Below are 12,936 nucleotides of genomic sequence, written 5' to 3'. Positions count from 1 at the left end.
AGTTACATAAATGTGTTTATCTGCTTTCAAGAAGGTCTCTGTGACTTTATAATTTAAAAAGTCTAGTCCTTCTTTGTTTGTATAATTTAGGGTCTTTTATTAATCTCACTCTCAACCTATCACCCTTTACAATTCGGTCTTACAAAAGTTTTTGTGCTCTCCAGTATTTAATAGCTTCTTCTTTTTTTAAAATTTTCAACTGAAGATATTTTTCTGTTGATTTTCAGATAGAGTGGGAAGGAGGAGGGAGGGAGAGGGTGAAAGAAACATTGATGTGAGAGAGACACCTTGATTTGTTGCTTCCTTCAGAACCCAACCAGGGCCAGGGAATTGAACAGCAACTGAGGTACCTGCCCCTGACTAGAATTGAACCTGCAACTCTTTGGTCTGCGGGCCAACGCTCTAACTGTGGAGCCAAACTGACCAGGGCTACTTTTCCAGTCTCAGGTTCAATTCTGGTCAAGGGCATGTACCTCAGTTTCTGTTCAATTCCCTGGCCCTAGTTGGGGTCATGCGGGAGGCAACCAATCGAGGTGTCTCTCTCTCTCTCTCTTCCCCTCCCTCCCTCGTTCCCACTCTGTCTGAAGATAAATGGAAGAATATCCTTGGGTGAGGATTAAAAAAATAAATAGAAGACCAAAAGTAATTAATCAGAAAAGCAGGGAATTGTGTCAAATATTAATTACATAAGTGTTAAGCCATCCTTAAATGAGTTTATTTATTTGTTTAAATTATCTCTTAGGCTCAGAAAAGAAGCAGCAGAGAAGATCAATTAGAACTCGTTCTGAATCAGAGAAATCCACTGAGGTTGTGCCAAAGAAGAAGATCAAAAAGGAGCAGGTTGGCTTCCTACATGTAGAGAGTTAAAGCATTGTATTTGTAAATGTTGTGGCTTATATTGGTATCTTAAAGAAAGAAAAACTTTCCCCACCCTGGGTTTTCTTTCTGGACTATCTAATGCTTATATCCTGGTGAATTCCACTGCCCTGTTCTAACCCCGCCATCCCTGTGATTCTGCTTCAAGCATTTTCACAGAACACAATCAGGCTTCAGGAGATGGGAAGCCAGTGGTGCAAGACTCTTAAAGAATTCTTCACATTTATTTTGAAATTTCTGTTATGAGCAAAATGATTTCATGTTTTCATGATTTTTTTCAAAATTAAAAAAATTTTTTTTTTTTTTTGTTTAAGCTGCTGGTATGTATTGTGTTTTTTTAAACAAATCAAATTAACTACAAGAATTATATTTAAGAAACAGATGATCATAGATGATCTGGTTTTTCTGTTGGTATCACAGATTTTTTGGAATGTTATTTTCCCAATGGAATTGCACTCACCTGTTACTGGGTTATCAGATAGGAGGAGGGGCATTTTGAAGGATTTTAATTTTTTTTTCTTTATTGATTTTAGAGAGAGAGGAAGGGAGAGAGAGATAGAAACATCGATGAAACAGAACATTGATTGGCCACCTCCTGCATGCCGCCCACTGAGGATCAGGCCCACAACTCGGGCATGTGTCCTGACCGGGAATCGAATTGGCGACTTCTTGGTTCATGGGTCGATGTTCAACCACTGAGCCACACTGGCTGGACCATTTTGAAGGATTTTAAACCAGTTTAATCAATGTAGTGATATTCATATTAAATTATCTTTTCAAAGAAATTTTTAGAAACCATACTCTCTTTAAACTCACAATCAGATTTTTTTCTTAATTTTTTTAAACTGAAAGAATATCCATTTTTGTAGCCCAGACAGCTGCTATTAAACAAAGAATTCTGAATGATATTAGTTCTAATAAGCTTTATATTTTTAAAACCACTTAATAAGGAAGAATGTGAACTTTCCTACTTATTTCCTTTATAATTTTAAACTTCCAAACTTAAAAGGTGACTTTGTGGGCGCTCTATGATATCAAACATGTAAAACAATTTTCCAAGAAATATTTACCTAAAATTTCAATAATATACTAATTTGTCATTCATTTATCATGATTAACTTTCATACTTAGGAAATTATATTCCAAAAAATCTTTCTAAGCTCTTGCAAACTTTACAGTATTCATTACCAAAATGAAGTTGTGATTTTACTAGCTGGTTTCCAAATTCAGTCTGTGACCAGTCAGTTTAAAATTAATAAGCAGAATGAGTACAAAATGGGACAAATTGTTAATGCCACTGTTTATAGTTAGTAGTAGAACAATACCAGTGATTGTCTAGAAGATTTTATATTTGTATTATTAACTGTATCTTATAAAAGCGCTTCTGTTGTATGTTTTTTTACCTGTTGTAAAAAAATAAAAATATTTTTAAAAAGCTTAGAACAATCCTTAAATATTTACAAAATGTGTTTCAACATGCATATTTCACCACATCTTTAAGAAACATAAAATTCAATTCATAGCTTAAACAGGAACTCCTCCAAACAGCATCCTTTCTTTAATTCCTATGGTTCAATCCTCAAATTACCACGTGTTTTACATATACATTGGCAGAATAACTTCTGATCTCGCTCTCCTAATGTAGGATCAAGACACTGTTCATAAGACACTCAAGAAAGTGCTTTTGCAATATCACAAACTTATTTTCTTAAGTTTGTACTAGCAGCAAAAGTATTGAGCTTCCAGCTGTATGGAGCCCTGTAGCACTCTCTACAGAGAGGGTCCTGATTCCCAGCAACTTAGCTGTGAGTGCAGGCGCGGAAGGGTCTTAAAGTGGCGTGAGTTACATTAACCTGAGTATCATAGTAAGTAAAAATTTATCCTAACGTCTTTGGGGCGGGAGGGGTTTATAGCAACATTGGGCTGGTTGCAGAAACAACCCCTCTCCTGCCTCCCAGACACTGAGGAAAGTATTCTTGTTCTCTTCATCTACCAAGGGAATGGTGGGAAAAGTCTTTGCTAGAGAGCATGTGGCTGTGTGTTGTCACTTGGTATTCAGCACAGACAGCTAGGATTTAAACCCTCCCTGACCTTGAGACAGAGAATTTTACCCAGCAGATGGGACTGAGTTCAGATTTCAGATACATTAATCACTCATCATTACTTAGATTGATGGAAGTATTGTTTTTGCCCTCTATTAATTAAAAGTGAAGAAAATTCCTCATTAATGCTATATTTTCCTGTCCAAACAGGTTGAAACAGTTCCTCAGGCTGCAGTGAAGACTGGATTACAGAAAGGTGAGTTATTATAATGTTGCTTTGCATTTCCTTGATTAAAATCAATTTTAAAGAATTATTTGTACTTCATGTATTTTTGTTTGTCTCTGTAAATCATTGTTGTTGCTCTTCAGTCAATAATTTGTGTGAAATTGAAGTATTCCCTGGTGTGTGTGTGTGTGTGTGTATGTTTGTGTGACTTTTAGAGTTGATATTATTCTGTACCTCCATGTGACAAGTCTTATTTGTTTTATGTAAATTGGAGAACACCAGGTAGACTTGATACTGTTTCCAACTTTTCTCCATAAGGTTCTGGGGTTTCACTGGTTTATAAACTAGGGATGTGACGAATCCACTTTTTTTGGTATTCGACTGAATACCGAATAGTAGCTATTAATGTTTGTCAAACATGGACTATGACAAATCATACAAAACAACCTGATTGAGAAAAAAATCTTGCCACATTTATTTTTACAGTGCTGTAAAATCTTTTTGTAAATTAAAATGATTCATAGCATATTTATGGCCATTATTAGATGACCTTATGCAAATCTATTTGAGATATGCACAAAGTTTAAGAAACCTTAAACTTCTATCTGTATTTTCTGTGTGCAATTTGACTACAGTACAAACTCCATAGCATGAGTCGTGCGTTTTTGGTGAGATCATTCAGACTGTATTTAATACCTGTAGTTTACTCTGGGCAAATTGCATTATTTAAAAAACATCAGCCTCTCTGCATTCTCGGGGAGAAGTCTGCAGCGATGGTCTCCGTGGAGATCCTCAGCAGAACTGAACAGCCTCTCGGAGGGAACACTGCTTGGCGGAGCTCCAAGAAAAGACATCGCGATCGCTGCGAGATTAGGAGGCCTGATTGCGTTGTGTTTCCACCATTCCACAGGGTCGGCGGACCGGGGAGTGCAGGGCTCTGTCAGATTCAGTGACAGCTCCGTCTCCGCAGCGATTGAGGAAACTGTGGACTGAGATTCCTGTACAATTTCATCCCAGAAACTCCAGACTTGTAGTCTCCATGCAAGATTTCTTTGTCGGCGGCTCGATAAACAGTTTCTTTGTTTCCAATTTTGATTTTGCCAATCATTGTTATTGGCATTTTCCTGACTGGTTTCTTCTTCAAGACTCTGAACAATTGCTTTAACATTCAAATGATTTTTTTTTTTTTTTTTTTTTTTTTGGTCTGAGCTGGATAGGTACAGCTTAAATCATGGGTCCAGCCTAACAACCACCGTTTAACTTACACTGATCAATTTCAACATGGACTGTTTTTGTTTTTTGTTTTTAAATAAAGCATCATTAATGCACAGCTGCAGGGTTTTGCCAAACAGCCCAAACTTGTATACATTACAATCATTAAAAGCTCTTTTTTTTTTTTTTTTTAAATGTTAGTGCCGTTATCATGGAGAACAGCATGGCAGCTGTCTTTGGCAGTCTGTCGTTTTTCTAGCATTTTCAGAAACTCATCGGAAATGGCGGTACCTGTGTTTCCCTTCGAAAGCCTCTCAGTACAGCACTCCTGTTCCTCTGTTAAAACTTCTTGTTAATCCAATGATCTTTTAGGTCAAGGAAATATTTTGTGGTGGTGTTCTGGGTCCATACACCAGCAATGAAGGAGATAGATTTGTGTACTTGTGTTTTTTAATCAGCGTTAATATGGGCAGGCACCCTCATTTATAGATGTAAGGAAACACTCAGTGAAAAACTTGTAGACTGGGATGTGATAACGAGGTTCCAGTAATCTGAGCAGTCTAAGGAGACCCACATCCTCCACCACAGAACATGGCTATATACCAAGTGCTACTCTCACTCAGCCTGTTGCGGATCTTCATGGCCCCAGGAGACTTGTTTCTCCATGGTCTCTTCTGGACTGCACACTTCCACCATAGCTTGCTGGGCTGATCTAGATGTCTGTTTGTTGTATGGAAATTTTGGGGGAAAAATCCAAAACAAACTGTGGGTTGAAATATTAACCGTCTCCTTGGTTCCTTGGTATTCACCGTGCCTGATCTGCACATTTCATCGTGGCTGTTTCTGTATAGCCTATACTGCATTAGCCCAAGAGATTGTTGCTTTGTAACTTTTTGCACTATTGTTTTGGCTGGATTTGTATTACACACAGTTTTAAAAAAAATTCCACACTATTCTCTGCCTTTTTTTTTTTTCCCATATTTATTTCTTCCCGCACAAATTCCACATAGAGGCCTCTCATCCAGCTCTTCGTGATTTGGCTGCACTTGAACATTGATTGTCTGTTTACAACCCTCAGCAATGTGCCTCCTAAATGGCATGACATATGTAGATGTGCTGCAGCACTTGTTAATGGTCACAATAAATGACACTTCACCAAGGAAGTCTCAGATGAACAATTATGAACATCCAAAATTTACTTGGGGGGGAAATACTCAACTAAATTGCAAAATTTTGGGGGAAAATGGCACTATCCGTGTACGAATCGAATACAAATCAAAGATTTGTCACATCCCTAATAAAAAACAACTTGGAGATGTCTCTTCGACCATATTTGTAAGCTACACAGTGTGTTGGGTTTTATGTCTTCCCCCTCCAAATTGAATGGTTCTTTGAATTGCTCCAAACAATTCAGCTGTCCTGCAGTTTTGATAGAATTGGTTTTTAGGTTGGAACTTGGGCTCTGTGGACTGAAAATAGCTTTAGAGCAGGACCACTGAATTAAATGTTTTAATAGGGCGGTTGTAAATTAAATCACTATTAGGAAAGTCAGAAGCTTATGAAGTTTTGACTCGTGACTTCAGTGGTAAAAAGAGAGCTATGTTTTTTTTCACACTTCAGATGAGTTTGGGGAAAGAAAATATTCTCCCACAAAATATTTAAAAGAACAAACTAAGCACTATTTTAGGATTAATTTCGGTGTATTGTATTAAGGTGCCAGCGAGATTTCAGATTCCTGTAAACCTCTAAAGAAAAGGAGTCGCGCCTCAACTGATGTAGAAATGACTAGTTCAGCATACAGAGACACATCTGACTCTGATTCTAGAGGCCTGAGTGATCTGCAGGTAAATATGTTCAAGGGTCTGATAACAAGATTCCTTTTTGCTTTACAAAACCAAGTAACATACACATTGTTTTACCCAACTTATTTGAGGAGCGTGGGGATTTTTTAAATATTCACAGTAAAGAAGTCACTTGGTTATTTTGTAATGATGAGTGTCTTAATTTTGATGATCTCTTATAGCAGAAGCATAGTTTGTTTTTTTTATTTTAACTGGAGTTTCTCTCAAAACACCAGACATGGTATCCAGGTGTTTTAGAAAGAAAGAAAGGTCAGATCAAGGTTTATTTAAGCAACTCTTAACTAGGATTTTCATAGCACCTAACTTTGAGGAAATCTTTGTTTTGTTTTTCTTAAAAATGTGCTATGTTTTCCATGTAGGTAGGCTTTGGAAAGCAAGTAGATAGCCCTTCAGCTACTGCAGATGCAGACATTTCTGATGTGCAGTCCGTGGACTCAAATATGTCAAGAAGAGGCTTTGGAACGAGTAAGAAGGACACTGTGTGTCAGGTAGGCAAGTGACCTATCCTATAGCTTGAAAGAATTTCTATTATATTCTGCCAATAATATACTTACCTCCTGTTGGAGAGGGTAGTGTCTTCCTAAATTAGGCTATTCCCTTAAGCTACAGATCTAAAAGCCATTTTGGGCTCTTTTCTTCCCTTTCTGAGTTGAAATAGTTAACTATTCACAATCAGATGTCAATCTTCATTGTGAGACTGTTATGAAATGGAAGTAAATGGCAGGTGACTTATTTCAAAAGCATTTTCTTAAAATTAAGTTGGCATTACGTTTTTAATATATATTTACCCTTTTTGAAAAATACTGCTTTGCCCTGTGAAGAAATATTAAAGTACCCAGATTCAAAGAAGGAATCATAAAAGGTTAAGTATGCCTTTTAAACTTTATACTATATTGGGTCTGGAAATAGTTACCTAGTTCAGTAGTTCTCACTGAGGACCAAGGACCAGCAGCATCAGCATTGTCACGACACTTGTTGTAAATGCAAATTCTTTCCCCCACCCCCAGAGCTACTGAGTCAGAAACTATAGGAGAAGGACCCTTTCATCTGTGTCTTATCAGACCCTCCAGGTGATTCTGATACCTTCTAAAGTTTGAGACCCACTGCTTTTTGCTATATTGCAGATCTGTGAAAGCTCTGGCGACTCTCTAATTCCTTGTGAGGGGGAGTGCTACAAACACTTCCATCTGGAGTGCCTGGGGTTGACATCACTCCCTGATGGGAAGTTCATCTGCATGGAATGTAAAACCGGTAAGTTTACTTTGATAGCTATGAAAAGAAGATAGGGAGGAATGTGCATTGCCAATATCTCCCATAATATCTAATTTTTTTTTTACCACTGTTAAATGTAACTCTTATCCTCCTCTTCCATAGGTATATTTCAACAAATTAAGACCATTCAGTGTTTAGGCTTTCTAAAATCAAAAGAGTAGTTAGCAGTGTTATTGTCAGATTTCCTCCTATCAGTGCCTTAATCATAAAATCTATCAAATCATCAAGATGTATTTATATTTTATCTAAAGAGCTATACAAAGTATATAGAGTGAGTTATTTTTAAAATGGGTTTGAGATTTTTATGCTCAATAAATTGGTTTAAAGTTCCTTGATTTGAATAGACTGGAATAAGTGTCAATTGCAAACTGTAACCACAGTGGTAGTTCTTTTAGTGGTAAGATGGAGCTATTGGAAATTGTTTTTAAAACATGCGGGTTTTGGATTCACCATTTATTTCTTATCACCCCACCCCAATACGGACTGCCACCTATCAGAATCGTTTCTAGGGAGTGACATGTGCAAGTTTATATTTCCCTGTGTAGCCATGGTTCTAATTAAAGTCATAGAAAGCAGGAAGCAGAGTTGTTTAATCTGTAACAAGGCAAGTGAAGAGTCAACTGAAGATGGCATGGTAGTACTTCCAGGAACTATGCATATATGGTTTTTTTTGTTGTTGTTTTTTTTTTTGCTCTGAGGAACTATGAGCCAACTGGATATCAAGTATTTATGATATGCTGATCTTTATTTTCCTACTCCTTTTTCCTTTTTATTTGGATTCTCATAGATATTTATTTTATCCTTTTTTAAATCAGATTTCATGCCTACTAACATTGTTTATATATGGTAAATTTCATTAGAATGGTAATATGTTTTCTGAACACTATAGGCCAGGTACTGTTAGTACTAAGCATTTTATCCTGTTATCTCATAACATAATGAGATAGTTACTATTATTATTTTCATTTTACAGAGGATGAATCGAGGATTAGAGAGTTTAGTTTAGTACCTTGCCCGAAGTTATGAAAACAGCATATGATGAAACTGGCATTTAAACCCAGGAGGCAGCTTGACTCCACAATCCTTGCTGTTTACCATTGCCTTCTACCACCTTGATTAAGTGGGATGGAGATCATGTATTGTATATTTTAATACATACATTCTCTCTCTCACATACACACACACAAATGCAAAAATTAAGCTATAAAAGCTGTTTCGAACATATATTTTTTCCTATATAAGATAATTTCATTCATCACATGTAGACTCTGCAGGAAAATTTTTGAAGTTTGCCAACTGGCAGCTTCGGGGTCAGATTATCTACACATTGTTTTATTTGGCCCTCAAAATGTGTTTTGTGTGTGTGAACATGGATCAGGCATGTATCCCTGGTTCCTCACATTCTTTATCATTACCTTTTTCTAAAACCCGGTCATTCCAGTCATTTATGTAATCTGTCCAGCCCCTTTAAGCACTTAAGTTTTGAATCTCTGTTTCAAACTACTGATAGAAAGGACCATATAGCTCAGTAGTAAAACACTCTTGAGACTCCATGTGAATTCTGCCAACAAAGGTTATATATAAACTAAGTTGGTACATATCTATTAAGAAATTTAAGAAGGAAATTTGTTTTACAAATACTTAAATAGAACAAAGTTGGAGGATTTATACTTCCTGATTTCAAAATTTACCAAAAACGACACTAATTAAAACAGCATGACACTGGCATAAAGACAAACATATAACCCAATGGAATAGAATTGGGAGTCCAGAAATAAATGTTTACATATAGAGGAATGATTTTTTTTGACAAGGGTACAAAGACCATTCAATGGGGAAAGGACAGACTGGTGCTAGGAAAACTGGATATCCACATGCAAAAGAATGAAATTGGACCATTAACTAACAACCATATACAAAAAAATAATCTACAATGGAGCAGAGATCAAATATAAGAGCTAAAACTATAAAACTCTTAGAAGAAAACATAAAAGAAAAGCTTTATGACATTGTATTAGGCAATGATTTTCTGATATGACATCAAAGACACAGGCAAAAAAAAAGAAACAAATTGGACTTTATCAGAATTAAAAACTGTATAAACCAGCCCTGGTTGGTGTGGCTCAGTTGGTTGAGCGTAGTCCTGTGCACCAGAAGGTCTTGGTTTGATTCCCGATCAGGGCACATACCCAGGTTGCAGGTTCCATCCCTGTTGGGGTGCTTGCAGGAGGCAGCCGATCCGTGTTTTTCTCTCTCCCTCTTCCTTCCTCTTTGTCTCTTAAAAAAAAAAGTATACATCAAATGACACTATCAACTGAGTGAAAAAGCAACTCACAATATGGGAGAACATATTTGCAAATAACATCTGACAAGGAATTAATATCCAGAATACATAAAGAGCCCTGGTCGGTTTGGCTCAGCAGTTAGAGCATCGGCCCGTGGACCAGAGAAACCCGGGTCTGGTTCCAGCTAAGGGCATGTACCTCGGTTGCAGTTTGCCCCTGGCCCTGGTTGGGATCATGTAGGTGGCAACCAGTTGATGTGTCTCTCTCTTTTTCTCCCTCTCTCCCTCCCGCTCTATCTGAAGATAAATGCAAAAATGCCCTTGGGTGAGGATAAAAAATAATAATAATAATACATAAAGAACTCCTACAACTCAACAAAATAACACACAACCCAATTCAAAATTAGGTAAAAAACTTGAGTAGACATTTCTCCAAAGAAGATATACAGATGGCCAATAAGCACATGAAAAGATATGCAACATCATTCATGAGTAATCAGGCAGATAGAAATCAAAACCACAGTGAAATACTGCTTCACACCTATTAAGATGGCTACTATCAAGAAAACAGGATATAGAGAAATTGAAACACTTGTACACTGTTGGTGGGAATTTAAAATGGCATAAACATCAACAAAAGGAAGACAAAGAACCCAATTAAAAAATGGGCAGAGGAGCTAAATAGACACCTCTCCAAACAGGATATACAAATGGCTAAGAGACATATGAAGAAATGCTCAACATCACTAATCATCAGAGAGATGCAAATTAAAACAACAATGAAGTATCACCTCACACCTGTCAGAATGTCCGCCATCAACAAATCATCAAACAACAAGTGTTGGAGAGGGTGTGGAGAAAAGGGGACTCTAGTACACTGCTGGTGGGAATGCAGACTGGTGCAGCCACTGTGGAAAACAATATGGTGTTACCTCAAAAAATTAAAAATTGAACTGCCATTTGACCCAGTGATCTCGCTTCTAGGAATATACCCTAAGAAACCTGAAACACCAATCAGGAAGAATATATGTACCCCCATGTTCATAGCAGCACTATTTACAATAGCTAAGATCTGGAAACAGCCCAAGTGTCCATCAGTAGACGAATGGATAAAAAAGCAGTGGTACATATACACAATGGAGTACTATGCAGCTGTAAGAAAGAAAGATCTCTTATCCTTTGAGACGACATGGAGGGACCTGGAAAGTATTATCCTAAGTGAAATAAGCCAAGCAGAAAAAAACAAATACCACATGATCTCACTTATATACAGAATATAATGAACATAACAGTCTAAGGAATACGATAGACCCAGAAACATGGAAGTAGGGCACAGACTGACATCCCTCAGAACCGAGGGGGTGGGCGGGGGAGATAAACCACAGAACTTATATTCATGTATGCATAACCAATGGACATGGACAACAAAGCCAGGGATGGGGCGGGAGGGGATAGGGAGGGGGGTGCCAATGGGGTAAAAAAGGAGAAACATCTGTAACAAAAAATAAAAATTAAAAATTAAAAAAAAAAAAGGAATAGAAAAAATAAAATAAAATGGCATAAACACTGTGGAAAACTGTATAGTAATTTCTCAAAACAATTAAACATAGAATTACTGTGTCCAGCAATTCCACTTTTGGGTATATACCCAAAAGAATTGAAAGAAGAAACTCAAACAGATACACTCATGTTTATTGCAGCATCTATTCACAATGTTCAAAAGATGGAAATAACTCAAATGTCCATCAATATATATGAATGGATAAATAAAATGTAGAATAATAAACAATGGATAAATAATGGGTACATTGAAGACCTTTAGAAGTTTCTAAAGCCATATGCTTTGGAAGAACAGAAGAATCTCAGTCTTTGCTGATGGAATACTCTTTGAGCCAGAGGATCTGTTTTAAGAAGCATGTCAGTTTCCTATTGCCTTACTGCAAGCATTCAGTGGGGTGGATGATCCTGACTTTGGCTACTTCAGTGAACGCCCTTGTATTCTTGTGAAAATGAATAGAATAATTGGATTAAAGCCTCAAGGAGAACCAAGGATAGAATTCTCTGGTAATTCTAAGGGTGCAAAACACAACAATTCCATCAGGCTTATCTTCCCTAGGGCAATACAGACTTAAAATTTTTTCCATATTAATATGGGGATAAACTGCGTGTGAGCTATCTACAGCCATTAGTTGCTATCCAGCTCAGCTTTGGTGCTAGCAGTACTCCAACAGAAGTAACAGTCAAATGCAAGACTGTTGGGACACCCAACCTGAAAAACCATGATTCATTCAAAATCACAATGTTTTAAGGACAAGTTTCATTCAAAATCACAATGTGTGCATAGTGGGAGTTAGAATATGTCCACAGAGTAAATGTGTTGTCTGTCTTCATTTTTTTTATCAGCTGGACCTAACATTCTAGAATTATGAGACCACCTGAGAGAGGTGGGGTGGTACATAAAACACTTCAGTAACATTGTAATGTGCTTCCCGATTATGTATAGTGTTCAGTGTCCTCTGAAGTAACTGCCTATTGCCTCGGCTGTCTTTTGGAACCATTGCTAGTCACCAGATGGGCGCTGTGAACACCTGATTCTGCACATGTGGGTCTTGTCCTATTTTTTTTTATGTGGTTTAATTGCTAAGTGTCTGAAGCTTAATGTGTTGTGCTATATAGATTTAACACTGGTTAAGTGTCATAATTTTATACCAGCTAAGTGTTGGGGATAAAATCATACTGGACCAAAATGACTTCACAGCTGTAAAAAAATGTGGTGTGTGGAACAGTTTTGTGTGTTAAAAGGAATAAAGAAAATAAAAGCAGATTTGAACCCTGGCCGGTTTGGGTCAGCGGTTAGAGTGTCAGCCAGTGGACCAGAGAGAACCGGAGAGAACGGGTTCGGTTCCCACTAAGGGCGCGTACCTCTGTTTTAGTTTGTCCCCGGCCCTGGTTGGTGTTGTGTGTGGGTGGCAATCAGTCGATGTGTGTCTCTCACATTGATGTTTCTCTCTTTCTCTTCCTCCCTCTCTCCCTCCCGCTCTATCTGAAGATAAATGCAAAAAAAAAGGTCCTCAGTTGAGGATAAAAAAAATAGTTAAAATGATAAATTTTATGTTTTATATTTTAAACAAAATTTAAAAAACAATTATAGTTGACCTCTGA

At 37.3% G+C, this 12,936-nt stretch overlaps 1 protein-coding gene and 1 pseudogene across 15 annotated transcripts in view; both read left to right on the top strand.

The window, feature by feature from the left end:
* Positions 1-12,936, top strand: part of NSD3 (nuclear receptor binding SET domain protein 3) — a 120,941-nt gene that overhangs the window by 62,377 nt on the left and 45,628 nt on the right. For 14 of the 15 annotated variants that reach the window (XM_036249696.1, XM_036249685.1, XM_036249691.1 and 11 more), the window contains 5 exons: positions 743-840; positions 3,129-3,174; positions 6,070-6,200; positions 6,578-6,706; positions 7,343-7,469. In XM_036249696.1, the coding sequence (XP_036105589.1) occupies positions 743-840; positions 3,129-3,174; positions 6,070-6,200; positions 6,578-6,706; positions 7,343-7,469 (531 nt within the window). Of the gene's footprint in view, positions 1-742; positions 841-3,128; positions 3,175-4,054; positions 5,700-6,069; positions 6,201-6,577; positions 6,707-7,342; positions 7,470-12,936 lie in introns of those variants that run through there. The other variant, XM_036249697.1, reaches the window with a different exon arrangement.
* On the top strand, positions 8,038-12,261 carry LOC118622954 (annotated as a pseudogene).

Source organism: Molossus molossus, unplaced genomic scaffold (genome assembly GCF_014108415.1).
Source record: "Molossus molossus isolate mMolMol1 unplaced genomic scaffold, mMolMol1.p scaffold_m16_p_9, whole genome shotgun sequence".
In the NCBI taxonomy this organism is placed as follows: Eukaryota; Metazoa; Chordata; class Mammalia; order Chiroptera; family Molossidae; genus Molossus; species Molossus molossus.
The sequence above is the reverse complement of the archived record's forward strand: the minus strand, read 5'-3'. Positions and strand labels throughout refer to the sequence as shown.